The 15,000-nt window shown below is 41.3% G+C and overlaps 1 protein-coding gene across 9 annotated transcripts in view; it reads right to left on the reverse strand.

Annotated features, from left to right (window-relative positions):
• Positions 1-13,533, reverse strand: part of LOC135098450 (uncharacterized) — a 29,492-nt gene extending 15,959 nt beyond the window's left edge. For 5 of the 9 annotated variants that reach the window (XM_064000833.1, XM_064000829.1, XM_064000826.1 and 2 more), the window contains exons 1-5: positions 9,384-9,495; positions 7,108-7,238; positions 4,456-4,612; positions 3,892-4,009; positions 3,483-3,674 (exon numbers count right to left, since the gene is read on the reverse strand). In XM_064000833.1, coding sequence (XP_063856903.1) covers positions 3,560-3,674; positions 3,892-4,009; positions 4,456-4,567 — 345 coding nt within the window. In that variant the 5' untranslated portion in view covers positions 4,568-4,612; positions 7,108-7,238; positions 9,384-9,495 and the 3' untranslated portion in view covers positions 3,483-3,559. Of the gene's footprint in view, positions 1-3,482; positions 3,675-3,891; positions 4,010-4,455; positions 4,613-7,107; positions 7,239-9,383; positions 9,496-10,490; positions 10,577-12,055; positions 12,137-12,491 lie in introns of those variants that run through there. The other 4 variants (XM_064000832.1, XM_064000831.1, XM_064000827.1 and 1 more) reach the window with 3 other exon arrangements.
• Between the last annotated feature and the right edge of the window lie 1,467 nt (positions 13,534-15,000).

Raw genomic sequence — 15,000 nt, forward strand, 5'->3', positions numbered from 1 at the left:
CTCTGCCCCAATCAGAAATTTTAGAAAGATCAGAAGTCAGGCGTTCTGTGGCTTCCCTGCGTGATATGTTTACCTCCTGAAGGGTTGCACGTCTATGAAAAGACGTGGAAAAGTGCAGGGTGGTATCATCAGCGTAGGAGTGGATAAGACAAGAAGTTTGGTTTAGAAGATCATTAATGAATAATAAGAAGAGAGTGGGTGACAGAACGCTGAGGAACACCACTGTTAATAGATTTAGGAGAAGAACAGTGACTGTCTACCACAGCAGCAATAGAACGGTCAGAAAGGAAACTTGAGATGAAGTTACAGAGAGAAGGATAGAAACCGTAGGAGGGTAGTTTGGAGATCAAAGCTTTGTGCCAGACTCTATCAAAAGCTTTTGATATGTCCAAGGCAACAGCAAAAGTTTCACCAAAATCTCTAAAAGAGGATGACCAAGACTCAGTAAGGAAAGCCAGAAGATCACCAGTAGAGCGGCCTTGATGGAACCCATACTGGCGATCAGATAGAAGGTTGTGAAGTGATAGACGTTTAAGAATCTTCCTGTTGAGGATAGATTCAAAAACTTTAGATAGGCAGGAAATTAAAGCAATAGGACAGTAGTTTGAGGGATTAGAACGGTAACCCTTTTTAGGAACAGGTTGAATGTAGGCAAACTTCCAGCAAGAAGGAAAGGTAGATGTTGACAGACAGAGCTGAAAGAGTTTGACTAGGCAAGGTGCAAGCATGGAGGCACAGTTTCGGAGAACAATAGGAGGGACCCCATCAGGTCCATAAGCCTTCCGAGGGTTTAGGCCAGCGAGGGCATGGAAAACATCATTGCAAAGAATTTTAATAGGTGGCATGAAGTAGTCAGAGGGTGGAGGAGAGGGAGGAGCAAGCCCAGAATCCTCCAAGGTAGAGTTTTTAGCAAAGGTTTGAGCAAAGAGTTCAGCTTTAGAAATAGATGTGATAGCAGTGGTGCCATCTGGTTGAAATAGAGGAGGGAAAGAAGAAGAAGCAAAGTTATTGGAGATATTTTTGGCTAGATGCCAGAAATCACGAGGGGAATTAGATCTTGAAAGGTTTTGACATTTTCTGTTAATGAAGGAGTTTTTGGCTAGTTGGAGAACAGACTTAGCATGGTTCCGGCCAGAAATATAAAGTGCATGAGATTCTGGTGATGGAAGGCTTAAGTACCTTTTGTGGGCCACCTCTCTATCATGTATAGCACGAGAACAAGCTGTGTTAAACCAAGGTTTAGAAGGTTTAGGACGAGAAAAAGAGTGAGGAATGTACGCCTCCATGCCAGACACTATCACCTCTGTTATGCGCTCAGCACACAAAGACGGCTCTCTGACACGGAAGCAGTGGTCATTCCAAGGAAAATCAGCAAAATACCTCCTCAGGTCCCCCAACTAGCAGAGGCAAAACACCAGAGGCACCTTCATTTAGGGGGGTCCTGAGGAGGGATTGAAGTGATAGGACAAGATAAAGATATGAGATTGTGATCGGAGGAGCCCAACAGAGAAGAAAGGGTGACAGCATAAGCAGAAGGATTAGAGGTCAGGAAAAGGTCAAGAATGTTGGGTGTATCTCCAAGACTGTCAGGAATAAGAGTAGGGTGTTGCACCAATTGCTCTAGGTCATGGAGGACAGCAAAGTTGTAGGCTAGTTCACCAGCATGGTCTGTGAAGGGAGAGGAAAGCCAAAGCTGGTGATGAACATTTAAATCTCCAAGAATGGAGATCTCTGCAAAAGGGAAGAGTCAAAAATTGGAGGATAAGTGTCTTGAAACCTCACCTTTCAAAGAATTCAAGTCATAGGAAGGTGGAAAAACAGAAGCACAGAGAGAGAGAGAGAGAGAGAGAGAGAGAGAGAGAGAGAGAGAGAGAGAGAGAGAGAGAGAGAGAGAGAGAGAGAGAGAGAGAGAGAGAGAGAGAGAGAGAGAGAGAGAATTTAATAAACATGTATAGATTGATAAATGGTATGGAAAATGTGGAAAAAGAATGTTTAATAACTTTAGATATACAGAGTACATGGGGACACAGTAAGAAGCTGAAGAAAGTTAACTGTAGAAGAGACATCAAGGAGTAAAGTTTTCCTCAGAAGTGTGAACAAATGTAATGATTTCAGCAAGACGTCAATGCTGTAACAGTCCATATTTTTAAGGCCAAACTGGACACATATAGAGATGGGATACCATGAGATTACTCCACTCCTATAAACCACAACTAGGTCCAAACTTCTTGTCCTATCCACTCCTACGCTGATGATACCACCCTGCACTTTTCCATGTCTTTTCATAGACGTGCAACCCTTCAGGAGGTAAACATATCACGCAGGGAAGCCACAGAACACCTGACTTCTGATCTTTCTAAAATTTCTGATTGGGGCAGAGAAAACTTGGTATTGTTCAATGCCTCAAAAACTCAATTCCTCCATCTATTAACTCGACACAACCTTCCAGACAACTATCCCCTCTTCTTCAATGACACTCAACTGTCCCCCTCTTCTACACTGAACATCCTCAGTCTGTCCTTTACTTATAATCTGAACTGGAAACTTCACATCTCATCTCTAGCTAAAACAGCATCTATGAAGTTAGGTGTTCTGAGACGTCTCCGAAAGTTTTCTCACCCCCCCAGCTGCTAACTCTGTACAAGGGCCTTATCCATCCATGTATGGAGTATGCTTCACATGTCTGGGGGGGTTCCACTCATACTGCTCTTCTAGACAGGGTGGAATCAAAAGCTTTTCGTCTCATCAACTCCTCTCCTCTAACTGACTGTCTTCAGCCCCTCTCTCACCGCCGCAATGTTGCATATCTAGCTGTCTTCTCCCGCTATTTTCATGCTAACTGCTCTTCTGATCTTGCTAACTGCATGCCTCCCCTCCTTCCACGGCCTCGCTGCACAAGACTTTCTTTTTTCTCTCACCCCTATTCTGTCCACCTCTCTAATGCAAGAGTTAACCAGTATTCTCAATCATTCATCCCTTTCTCTGGTAAACTCTGGAACTCCCTGCCTGCTTCTGTATTTCCACCTCCCTATGACTTCAATTCCTTCAAGAGGGAGGTTTCAAGACACTTATCCATCAATTTTTGACCACAGCTTTGACCCTTTTATGGGACTGCCATTTCAGTGGGCATTTTTTTATAAGATTTTTGTTGCCCTTGGCCAGTGTCACTCATACATTAAAAAAAAAAAAAAAAAAAAAAAAAAAAAAAAAAAAAAAAAAAAGCTGGCAATCCCACACACACACACACACACACACACACACACACACACACACACACACACACACACACACACACACACACACACACACACACACACAGACATCATTCACACTTTTAGCCCCATCAGTCCCTAGTGGAAAAGGACAGTCAGACACAGCACAGCTGGTCACATACATCCAAACAGAACTTGACTTAATCCTGTAAAATACAAACAGGTCTATACAAAATACAGAAAAGACATGCAAGTGGAGGCATCACCAACCTCCTCCGGGAATCTGGCAGGACAAACGGCACGGCAGAACCCATTCTTGCTCCCGTACTCCACATGCTGGTCTAGCATCATCGAGTGGGCAAAGCAGTTGTAGCGTTTCTCCCACTCACTCTCTCTGCTGAAGTCTCTGTTCTGAATCTGACGCAGAAGCTGAGGCGACAGTACCGGCAGCACAGCGTCAACCTGAGGAATGTCACCAATGTTCAGTCATTCAAATCATAAAAACACTATTGAAACTCCCCTTAACTTCCACTAGAGCTTGTTGAAAGTGAGAGACACAGCACTGCAACACATAAGAACAGCATCCTCTTAGGAAAATGTTCCTGCTGTGTGTGGATTTGTGAGAGAAAAGTACACAGTTGTTTTGCAGGAGTAAAGCAATTCTGAAAGATAATGTCACCTTTTGGAGAAATGTGCCTGTGTGTTACAGGCACACTGTCCAAGCAAGATTCCACCACCAGCACCTGCGGATCCCTCTGGATAGACAGTGAAGGTCTTAGCAGCATCACTCCCTGGCTCTGTGAATAATGTGACAGATTTCAACACAGTGTTCTCAAGATTTCAATAGTCAATATCTTCCATGGCTACACAGGCCCACAGTCTCTTATCCAAACAAACTTCCAATTGATTTATTATAACTAATTAATCAGACATTTGAATCAAGTGACTGAGATGTCAGGGAGTCAAGACAGGCTCGTGCAGTAGTGGCCAGTCAAAGCAGCAGAGTGCAAGGAACTAATTCTCAAAGAGTGGTGGTTGAAAAGAACAGACTCAGTAATCAGGTTGTTAGTGCTGAGTCACTAGGGAGATTTTAAAAGAAGATACACAAATCTAGGGAAAGGGATAAGTAGAAATAGGTAGACACATTCAATTGAGGAAGTGCCATGTGCCGGCCTGATGGCTCCTTGCAGCTCCCCTCATGTTCTCATGTTGTTATGTTCGCCAAGACACTGAAGCGACTCACTCAGGCGCACAAACTTCTCCGGCTTGGAGAGAATGTCTCGGCGGTTGTGCTCAAGTAGGGTCTTCAGGAACCTCTTAACAGTAAGGTCCTGGAAGTGTGGGCACTCCTCCATCGTGGTGAACACAGCGTGGGTGAAGGCATCGCTTCTCTGGCACCGCTGCAAAGTATTACAGCCTCCCTTAACAACATGTACATGCTTACAAACATTTTATCACTTAACTCAGAAAGAAAAAAAGGAGTTATTTGAATCTGTGGTCAGCAGCAATCCATGTAAAAGTGAAAGTGTGGACACTGAAGCCGTGAATAATGAGAGATGACTGTATTACCATCATTTTTATTATTACTATTTTTTTTATCATTACCATTTTTGTGGAAAACAGCCTTAGTACATGTATGCATTATTAATATTTTTACATTTGTGTCAACCTTTTTTTTTTTTTTTTTTTTTATGTAGGAAGGACACCACAATCCCTCCACTTTCCCTCACTCCAGCTGTTTGTGTTCCAGGAAAGCAAGCACCACCTCTCCTCTTTAGGCCCTCTCCCATTCCTGCCTGGCATCTTCCCAGAGCTACTACTACTACTACTACTACTACTACTACTATGAAAATAGCAGTAAAAGACAGCTAGATATGCAACATTACGGCGGTGAGAGAGAGGCTGAAGACAGTCAGTTAGAGGAGAGGAGTTGATGAGATGAAAAGCTTTTGATTCCACCCTGTCTAGAAGAGCAGTATGTGTGAAACCCCCCCAGACATGTGAAGCATACTCCATACATGGACGGATAAGGCCCTTGTACAGAGTTAGCAGCTGGGGGGTTAGAAAAACTGGAGGAGACGTCTCAGACCACCTAACTTCATAGAAGCTGTTTTAGCTAGAGATGAGATGTGAAGTTTCCAGTTCAGATTATAAGTAAAGGACAGACCAAGGATATTCAGTGTAGAAGAGGGGACAGTTGAGTGTCATTGAAGAAGAGGGGATAGTTGTCTGGAAGGTTGTGTCGAGTTGATAGATGGAGGAATTGAGTTTTTGAGGCACTGAACAATACCAAGTTTGCTCTGCCCCAATCAGAAATTTTGGAAAGATCAGAAGTCAGGCGTTCTGTGGCTTCCCTGCGTGATATGTTTACCTCCTGAAGGGTTGCAAGTCTATGAAAAGACGTGGAAAAGTGCAGGGTGGTATCATCAGCGTAGGAGTGGATAAGACAAGAAGTTTGGTTTAGAAGATCATTAATGAATAATAAGAAGAGAGTGGGTGACAGAACGCTGAGGAACACCACTGTTAATAGATTTAGGAGAAGAACAGTGACTGTCTACCACAGCAGCAATAGAACGGTCAGAAAGGAAACTTGAGATGAAGTTACAGAGAGAAGGATAGAAACCGTAGGAGGGTAGTTTGGAGATCAAAGCTTTGTGCCAGACTCTATCAAAAGCTTTTGATATGTCCAAGGCAACAGCAAAAGTTTCACCAAAATCTCTAAAAGAGGATGACCAAGACTCAGTAAGGAAAGCCAGAATATCACCAGTAGAGCGGCCTTGACGGAACCCATACTGGCGATCAGATAGAAGGTTGTGAAGTGATAGATGTTTAAGAATCTCCCTGTTGAGGATAGATTCAAAAACTTTAGATAGGCAGGAAATTAAAGCAATAGGACGGTAGTTTGAGGGATTAGAACGGTCACCCTTTTTAGGAACAGGTTGAATGTAGGCAAACTTCCAGCAAGAAGGAAAGGTAGATGTTGACAGACACAGCTGAAAGAGTTTGACTAGGCAAGGTGCAAGCACGGAGGCACAGTTTCGGAGAACAATAGGAGGGACCCCATCAGGTCCATAAGCCTTCCGAGGGTTTAGGCCAGCGAGGGCATGGAAAACATCATTGCAAAGAATTTTAATAGGTGGCATGAAGTAGTCAGAGGGTGGAGGAGAGGGAGGAACAAGCCCAGAATCCTCCAAGGTAGAGTTTTTAGCAAAGGTTTGAGCAAAGAGTTCAGCTTTAGAAATAGATGTGATAGCAGTGGTGCCATCTGGTTGAAATAGAGGAGGGAAAGAAGAAGAAGCAAAGTTATTGGAGATATTTTTGGTTAGATGCCAGAAATCACGAGGGGAGTTAGATCTTGAAAGGTTTTGACATTTTCTGTTAATGAAGGAGTTTTTGGCTAGTTGGAGAACAGACTTGGCATGGTTCCAGCCAGAAATATAAAGTGCATGAGATTCTGGTGATGGAAGGCTTAAGTACCTTTTGTGGGCCACCTCTCTATCATGTATAGCACGAGAACAAGCTGTGTTAAACCAAGGTTTAGAAGGTTTAGGGCAAGAAAAAGAGTGAGGAATGTACGCCTCCATGCCAGACACTATCACCTCTGTTATGCGCTCAGCACACAAAGACGGCTCTCTGACACGGAAGCAGTGGTCATTCCAAGGAAAATCAGCAAAATACCTCCTCAGGTCCCCCCAACTAGCAGAGGCAAAACACCAGAGGCACCTTCACTTAGGGGGATCCTGAGGAGGGATTGGAGTGATAGGACAAGATAAAGATATGAGATTGTGATCGGAGTTTACATACAAAATACTTATAATACAGAGAAATAAATAAAAAATAGAACAGCTTTCATGGGTACAATAATAATAGAGTCCTTTAAAGAGAATAATGTCACCTTTCATTATCAATTGTTAGCTTTGTCTTGTCTGAGGTGAGGGTGCCACTGACTTCTTCCTCTCTCAACTGTCTATAGCTTGTCTATGTCATGCTGTAGCTGACTGCATTCATCTTGTGACTGAAGTGTGTCTGAAAATCACATTGATGATCATTAAATAATTCATATGCCATCCATACAATCACATAAGAACATAAGAACATAAGAAATAAGGGAAGCTGCAAGAAGGGAGCAGGCTTACACGTGGCAGTCCCTGTATGAAACACTCCTACCTATTTCCATCTGCTATCCCCATCCATAAACTTGTCTAATCTTCTCTTAAAGCTCTCTAGTGTCCTACCACTAACTACATGATTACTGAGTCCGTTCCACTCATCTACCACTCCATTTGAGAACCAATTTTTTCCTATCTCCTTCCTAAACCTAAATTTTTCAAGCTTGAACCCGTTATTTCTTGTTCAAAGGTTGGCTATTTGTCTGGAATGAATATGAGTACAATGCAAGGTGAGGCACCACACAGGATATGAATGCAGCCCGACACTCTCCAACGTACAAAACCTTAGTTAGCTGCACCCATAAATTAACATTAAAATTATATTAAAATGCCCTTTAGTCCCTCCCAAATAACACCATATCAATGTGTCAATGTGTATTCAATGCATATTAATAACACAGCTGCCTTGAAATATCTCAATATACAGTCTGCATAACACCTACCTACACTCACCTCACATAACAACAAAACAACCTCACACACACACACACACACACACACACACACACACACACACACACACACACACACACACACACACACACACACACCTCATGAATATTTCCTTGAACCTAACCTAACCTAACCTAACCTACACTCACCTCACATAACAAGAAAATAACCTCACTCTCACTCTCTCACACACACACACACACACACACACACACACACACACACACACACACACACACACACGTCTCAGAAACATGCTGCCGCCTGACGCGCCTCGGCCTACTCGTGCCACCAGACACCACAATAAGATGACGCTCCTAAAGGTGCCACGTACGGACCGGTACAGACTCAGTGTGATTCCCACCATGGTGCGAGCCATCAATCAATAGTCTCTTCTAGATTTGACTTACCTTTAGGATTAATGTCAAGTATTTCCCCACCACCAATGTACATTTTCAGTTTGTTCACTGCCTAAAGAATAAACCGTTTATTATTATTATTATTATTATTATTATTATTATTATTATTACACACACACACACACACACACACACACACACACACACACACACACACACACACACACACACACCTCATGAATATTCCCTTGAAGTGTTCCTTTGACGTGACCCGAGACACGAGGCCTTCCCGGTACAAGTTAACTTAGTGAATACTTGCAAATTAGTACTTGTTAGGCTAGGTCATTTTTGGTTAAATTAGGTTAATGAAGGAGGTTAATGAAGGTAGTTTAGCTTAGGTTAATGACCTCAGCAAAGCCCTGTTTTCATAATATTCTAATTCTCATTCTTAGACAATTCTTAGACATTCTTAGACAAGGAATGTGAAAAGTGGTTCATCTCTCTCTCTCTCTCTCAAGCCAGCTACTCAAGCTTGACTGGGGCACAGAAACACAAAAAGCAACATTGCATGTACTTTGTTAAACTAAAATTTTATACCACACCCTAAAAAAAAAAAAAAAAAAAAAAAAAAAAAAAAAAAAAAAGCATATAACACACACACACACACACACACACACACACACACACACCCTAGGGAGTCATTAACCTAACCTAACCACCACTACCACCACCTAACCTGGTGCCACTCATGAAGGAATGTGGTCCCAGGATGACTGGGCTTATGGCTTAGTCAAAATGGGTTCCCAGTTATTAATTTGTGTTAGTTATGCTTATAAGGACTCCACACATTGCTTCTGGCACTGCTAATTGCTTTGTGTCACAGTGAAAGGGTTAAAGATCACCCATTGCTATACATCTTGCCATGCAGTATCAAATTAATAACCTTATACAAGTCACACCAGCCTGTTATTAAGAAATTAAGGTTTTAAATGTAGACAGTCTTTCATGAGCTTGCATTGATGGGATATGCTACTTATAGTGACAAATTCCTACCAAAAACTTCATTAATCTCAAGAAACCAACAGAATCCCAAATGGAAACAAATATCTATTCTGTATTTCCACAATTCCACTATTTAAGTGCACACCGAGGCATCTGTACATTCCCTTAACCTTAATCTTTCTACTCACCGCGGGAAAAGTGCAGCTGAAGGAGGGAGCAGGAAAAAAAAGCCACATTTTGAAGCCAAACCATTCCTGACCCTGTGCTACGTGACTTACAAGGGGAAGAGACCGCGGGCTTAAATATTTTCTTTGTTATGGTTATTTTAGCATTTATCTCTGGCCTTTTTCGTATTTTTTCCCATTATTAATTTCTCATTTTCTTATTTTGTAATGCCTTAGTGACAGTGTTAATGATGAACCAACCCAATTATATAAATCTTTTTTATTTTTGTATTTGGGTGGATGGGGGAATTTCTTGGTCTACAAATCTTCATTACACACAAATAATCCCAGTGGCTGTACTTAAGATAAAAACTGTTTGCTCTAGAACACTCCTGGCTTTACATATCTGCTTTACTTACGGTCCCAAAACATTTTACAGTATTGAAGCCTAACACATTTCAGTCTGATAAATGCTTGATGTAATCTGTTTATCATATCCTCTAACTCAACTTTGTTTTATGGGTGAGGATGACTTAATTAAAATGAATCCAAAACATTTTCCCACACAAGATATTAGGAATTATAACTTATTCTCTAAAGACTCAAGTTTGTTTATGTGTGAAGCCTACATTACCTACTCCACACAAGATATTAGCAATTATATCGTATTTTTAAAGACTTAATTTTGTCTGTGTGTGTGTGGGAGACCAAACTGAAAACATAGTTATTTCAATTACTCGGTAAATTCAGCTAAGGGAGGTATATTTGTGACCACCTAACCTGCTAGTATCTCCTAAAGTAAACTCCATTCAAAAGTTTCAGTGATAGGCAGGTGAGGTATAGAGAGGTCATACTCCACCACCCCTCTTTAATTTGAGAGAAAATAATAGAAAACTTCAAGAGAGAGAGAGAGAGAGAGAGAGAGAGAATTGGTGGGACATGATATAGTTTACTTGAGTGGAGAAGAGGTCAGGAAGAAGATAAATAAATGAATAAATAAATAAAACGCTATTTTCTCCACCACCCATTCCTTACCCATCAAAAAAAAATTAAATAAATAAACAAAAAAACATTATTTTCTCCCTGTCACCCATTTCTTCACCCATTTCTTCCCCATCACCCATCACTTACCGAGTCCAGCACCACCGCCACCGTGTAGCTAAATGGGAGATGGGCAGCTGTCCCATACACTGTGTTCTGGAAGATCCCAATGGCAACTGTAATGGGAGGGGAATGGGTTAGCAGGACTGGTGATGGTGATGAGGAGGAGGAGGAGGAGGAGGAGAGAAGATAAGGAAGAGATAAAGAAAAAAAACAGATAGTAACTAAATTATTTATCCTCCTCCTCCTCCTCCTCCTCTTCCTCCTCCTCCTCCTGTCTTCCTCTGCAATCATCAAAGTAGACGTGTGTTTTTAATCTAGGTTATTATTAGTGCAAAGTTTAAGTTAGAATCTCTCTCTCTCTCTCTCTCTCTCTCTCTCTCTCTCTCTCTCTCTCTCTCTCTCTCTCTCTCTAGTTGAAGTGGTGGAGGTTTTCAAGGGTGTTTTTAAGGTTCTAGAGACAGATTAATAACATTTCTATATTATTAACAGGAGAAACACTCTTGAGAACCTCCACTACTTTCCAAAGGCTGTAATTGAAGTGATGCAGGTTTTCAAGGGGGTTTTTAAGGTTCTAGAGACAGATTAATAACATTTCTATATTATTAACAGGAGAAACACTCTTTTAAAAGGCTCTCATTGAACTACCACAGGTTTTCAAGGGTGTTTTTAAGGTTCCAGTGACAGATTAACAACATTTCTGCAACTACACCCTTGAGAAAAGACTGGTGAATAGGTAGAGGGGGAAGGAGAAGGAAGAAGAGGAAGAAGAAAAGGAGGAGGAGGAGGAGGAGGAGGAGGAGGAGGAGGAGGAGGAAGACACTTAGTTCACCCTTAATTAAGAAGAAAAAAAAAAATTATTATCTTTAAAAATCTGACTTAATTTTCTTTTTCCCCATAGTAATTAAAGGTAACTCTCTCTCTCTCTCTCTCTCTCTCTCTCTCTCTCTCTCTCTCTCTCTCTCTCTCATATTTTTATTAATTCTTTCTACTGTTTCTCAATCTTTTCCTTCCTTCCTTCCTTCTTCTAAACATCTCTCTCTCTCTCTCTCTCTCTCTCTCTCTCTCTCTCTCTCTGTAATTCCTTCATTTCTTAGTCATTATTAACTTCATTTCCTTTACACTTCCAAACACCTCTGAACAACCCCAAACACACCCACCCACACCCAGACACCACCACACACCCGCAAACACACCCACACACACCCAGACACCACCACACACCCACAAACACACACACACACACCCAGACAACACCACACACCTGCAAACACACACACACACACTCAGACAACACCACACACCTCCAAACACACCCAAACACACCCAAACACACCCACACTAACTCAGACGTGTCCCTCACCCCCCCCCTCACCCCAATATGTAATCACCCCTTATATGTAATTCAAATAAGATAAATTAGTTTAATATTCTGTCTCTCTCTCTCTCTCTCACACACACACACACATACACTTCAATGATACACAAAATAATAATAACAAAAATAAGAAATAAAGAATGAATAGGGAATGATTGATAATACAACTCTCTCTCTCTCTCTCTCTCTCTCTCTCTCTCTCTCTCTCTCTACATACGTTCTTGGCAGTGATGACATATTCCGAGGCATCAGTGTTCAGACTCCGTGCACAACTAAGGTCAGGAACACAAGGCAGTACCTGGAAAGAGGAGAGAGGTTAGGAGGAGGAGGAGGATAACAAAAGACAGAGGAGGAGGAGGAGAAAGAAGGGGGAAGGAGAAGGAGGAGGCAGAAAGAGAAGAATAATAAGAATAAGAAGAAGAAAAACATGAGTAAGAAGAACAAGAAGAAAGGCAAATAGAAGAAGAAGAAGAAGATAAGACAATAAGATAAAAACCAAAGATATATATATATAAAGCAAAAACACACTTACCAAACCTACACAAACATGAACCAAGCCTCTCTGGAACACAACAGCTGACACCACACCTCCCCAAACAACACTCCCCAACCCAGTGGAGCCGTACAAACCTACACACACACACAAAACAAACCTGTCGTGGGCCCTTCGTTAAACGGCTCGGAATCTTGAAGGGGTGTCAAGATTCCGGAATCAGGTGTGACCTCAGCAACATCCCTTGGTCCTCCGGGGGCTCCCAATTGGGGTCCTCAAGGGCGGGGTGATGGCCGGGTCATGGGAGGGTGATCCGCCAGGGGTGTTGACACAGGACAGATCTACAGAAGCTAAGGGTGCCAGGTAGTCCCCAGTGTGGTGTCTGTCAGGGCCCGAGTCCCCTGCGCCTTCCTTGCTGTACATGTTGATGGTGAGGCTGAGGTGGTGGTGACTGGTGATTGAGAGAGGCATGGTGGGGTGTTTGGGGGTCCTGGGGGTGTCTGGGTAAGTTATGCGGTGTTTTGGGTAAATTTTGGGGTGTTTTGAGTGTGCCTGAAGCTGTCTTGGGTGTGTTTAGATGTGTATCTAGTGTTTTTTGTGTGTTTTAAAATATTTTTGGTGTGTTTATTGGTATCTTTGTGTGTGTGTGTGTGTGTGTGTTTGTGTTGAGGGGTGTGTGAGGGTTGGGGAGGGCAGTTAAACGGGTGTTTGGATCAGTGTTTTAAAGTTGGGTGTAGCAGTGATGGGCTGAGATGGGGAGAAATTGGGGGGTACTGGAATTGGGGTAGATGGGGCTGGAATGTGGCTAAGCAGACTGGAAATAAAGGGAAGCAAGACTGGAATGGATTGGGAATACAGGAAAATCTAACAGGAATGGGTGGAAATGGGCCAAAACTGACTGGAATTTAATAGGAATACAGCAGAGACTGGAATTGTGCTGGAATAAGGCAGAACTGACTGGAAGGCACAGGAATAGGGGAAAAGCTGACTGGAGCTGGAATGGGCAGGAATGGAGGTGTAGGAATGGGTGTTTTAAATGGGATATCCTTGTGTTTAAGAGATGGGTGGCTGAGTTTTAGTGATGGGTAGCCATGTGTGTGTTCAAGTGTTTTATGAAGATATATTTGAGATGCTTTTTGAGGTATTTTGGGGTGTGTTTAGGTATGTTTGAGTGTGTTTGGGAATGTTTTGAGTGTGTTTGGGTCTGTTTGAAGGTGTTTGAAGGTGTTTTAAGTGTGTTTGGGAGTATTTTGAGTGTTTAAGTGTGTTTTGAATGTGTTTTGGTGTGTTTAAGTGTGTTTTAAAAGTGTTTTGGTGTATTTAAGTGTTCTGGTATGTTTTGTGTGTGTTTAAGTGTGTTTTGGGATGTTTAGAGTGGTTTTGAGTGTGTTTTGGGGTGTTTTGTGTGTTTTGAGAGTGTTTTGATGTGTTCTAAGTGTTTATAAGTGTATTTGAGTGTGTTTTGGGGTGTTTTGTGTGTTTTGAGAGTGTTTTGATGTGTTCTAAGTGTTTATAAGTGTATTTTGATAGTGACAGTTGGAGTATTGAAGAAATGTTTCAACTCAGACACTTCTAAATGCTGCCACACAATTCCAGGTTATTCCAGATTTCAGTAAAGTGTAGATTCCAGGATTTCAGGTGGTACTAGGTGGTTCCAGTGGCTTGTGGTGGTGGTGGTGGTGGTGCTAAGTGGGTGACAGGTGCGCTCAAGTGGTTGCAAAAGTCGTTCCAGGTGAAATAATGAGTTTTTTTCTGATAAATTCCAGGTAGTTATTATTTTTTTTTAGTTCTGGGTCTTTTTTTTATAATTGTTAGTGTTTTCAAGTGGTTTTATTTAATTTTCCAAGTTTCTTTTTTCCTTTCTAAGTGAGAATTAAGTTTCAAATGTTTTCCAGGTAATGATTAAAAAATTTCAAGTGTTTTTTTCAAGTGATAATTAAACTTTCAAATGTTAATTAAGTCACAAAGGTGTTTTCAAGTGTTTTTCAAGTAGTATTTAAGTTTTGAAGGTAATTTTTCAAGTGTTAATTAAGTCACAAAGGTGTTTTCAAGTGTTTTCAAGTGTTAATTAAGTCTCAAAGATGTTTTCAGCTGTTTTGAAAAGGTATTCCAGTTTTCAAGGTGTTTTTCAAAGGTTAATTAAGTCACAAAGGTGTTTTCAAGTGTTTTTCAAGTAGTATTTCAGTTTTGAAGGTATTTTTCAAGTGTTAATTAAGTCACAAAGGTTAGGTTAGGTTAGGTTAGGTTAGTTAGGTTAGGTTAGGTTAGGTTAGGTTAGTTTGGTTAGGTTAGGTTAGGTTAGGTTAGGTTAGTTAAGGTATTTTAGGTTAGGTTAGGTTAGGTTAGGTTAGGTTAGGTTAGGTTAGGTTAGGTTAGGTTAGGTTAGTTAGGTTAGGTTAGGTTAGGTTAGGTTAGGTTAGGTTAGGTTAGTTTGGTTAGGTTAGGTTAGGTTAGTTTGGTTAGGTTAGGTTAGGTTAGTTTGGTTAGGTTAGGTTAGGTTAGGTTAGTTTGGTTAGGTTAGGTTAGTGTTTTCAAGTGGTATTCTAGTTTTCAAGTGTTAATTAAATCTCTTAAGGTGTTTATTAATTTTCCTCAAGTGTTTTCGGTCATTTAATTAAGTTTGTCATGTGTTTTCAAGTGGTAATTTTGTTTTTTCAATTGATTTCAAG

Source organism: Scylla paramamosain, unplaced genomic scaffold, assembly GCF_035594125.1.
Source record: "Scylla paramamosain isolate STU-SP2022 unplaced genomic scaffold, ASM3559412v1 Contig65, whole genome shotgun sequence".
In the NCBI taxonomy this organism is placed as follows: Eukaryota; Metazoa; Arthropoda; class Malacostraca; order Decapoda; family Portunidae; genus Scylla; species Scylla paramamosain.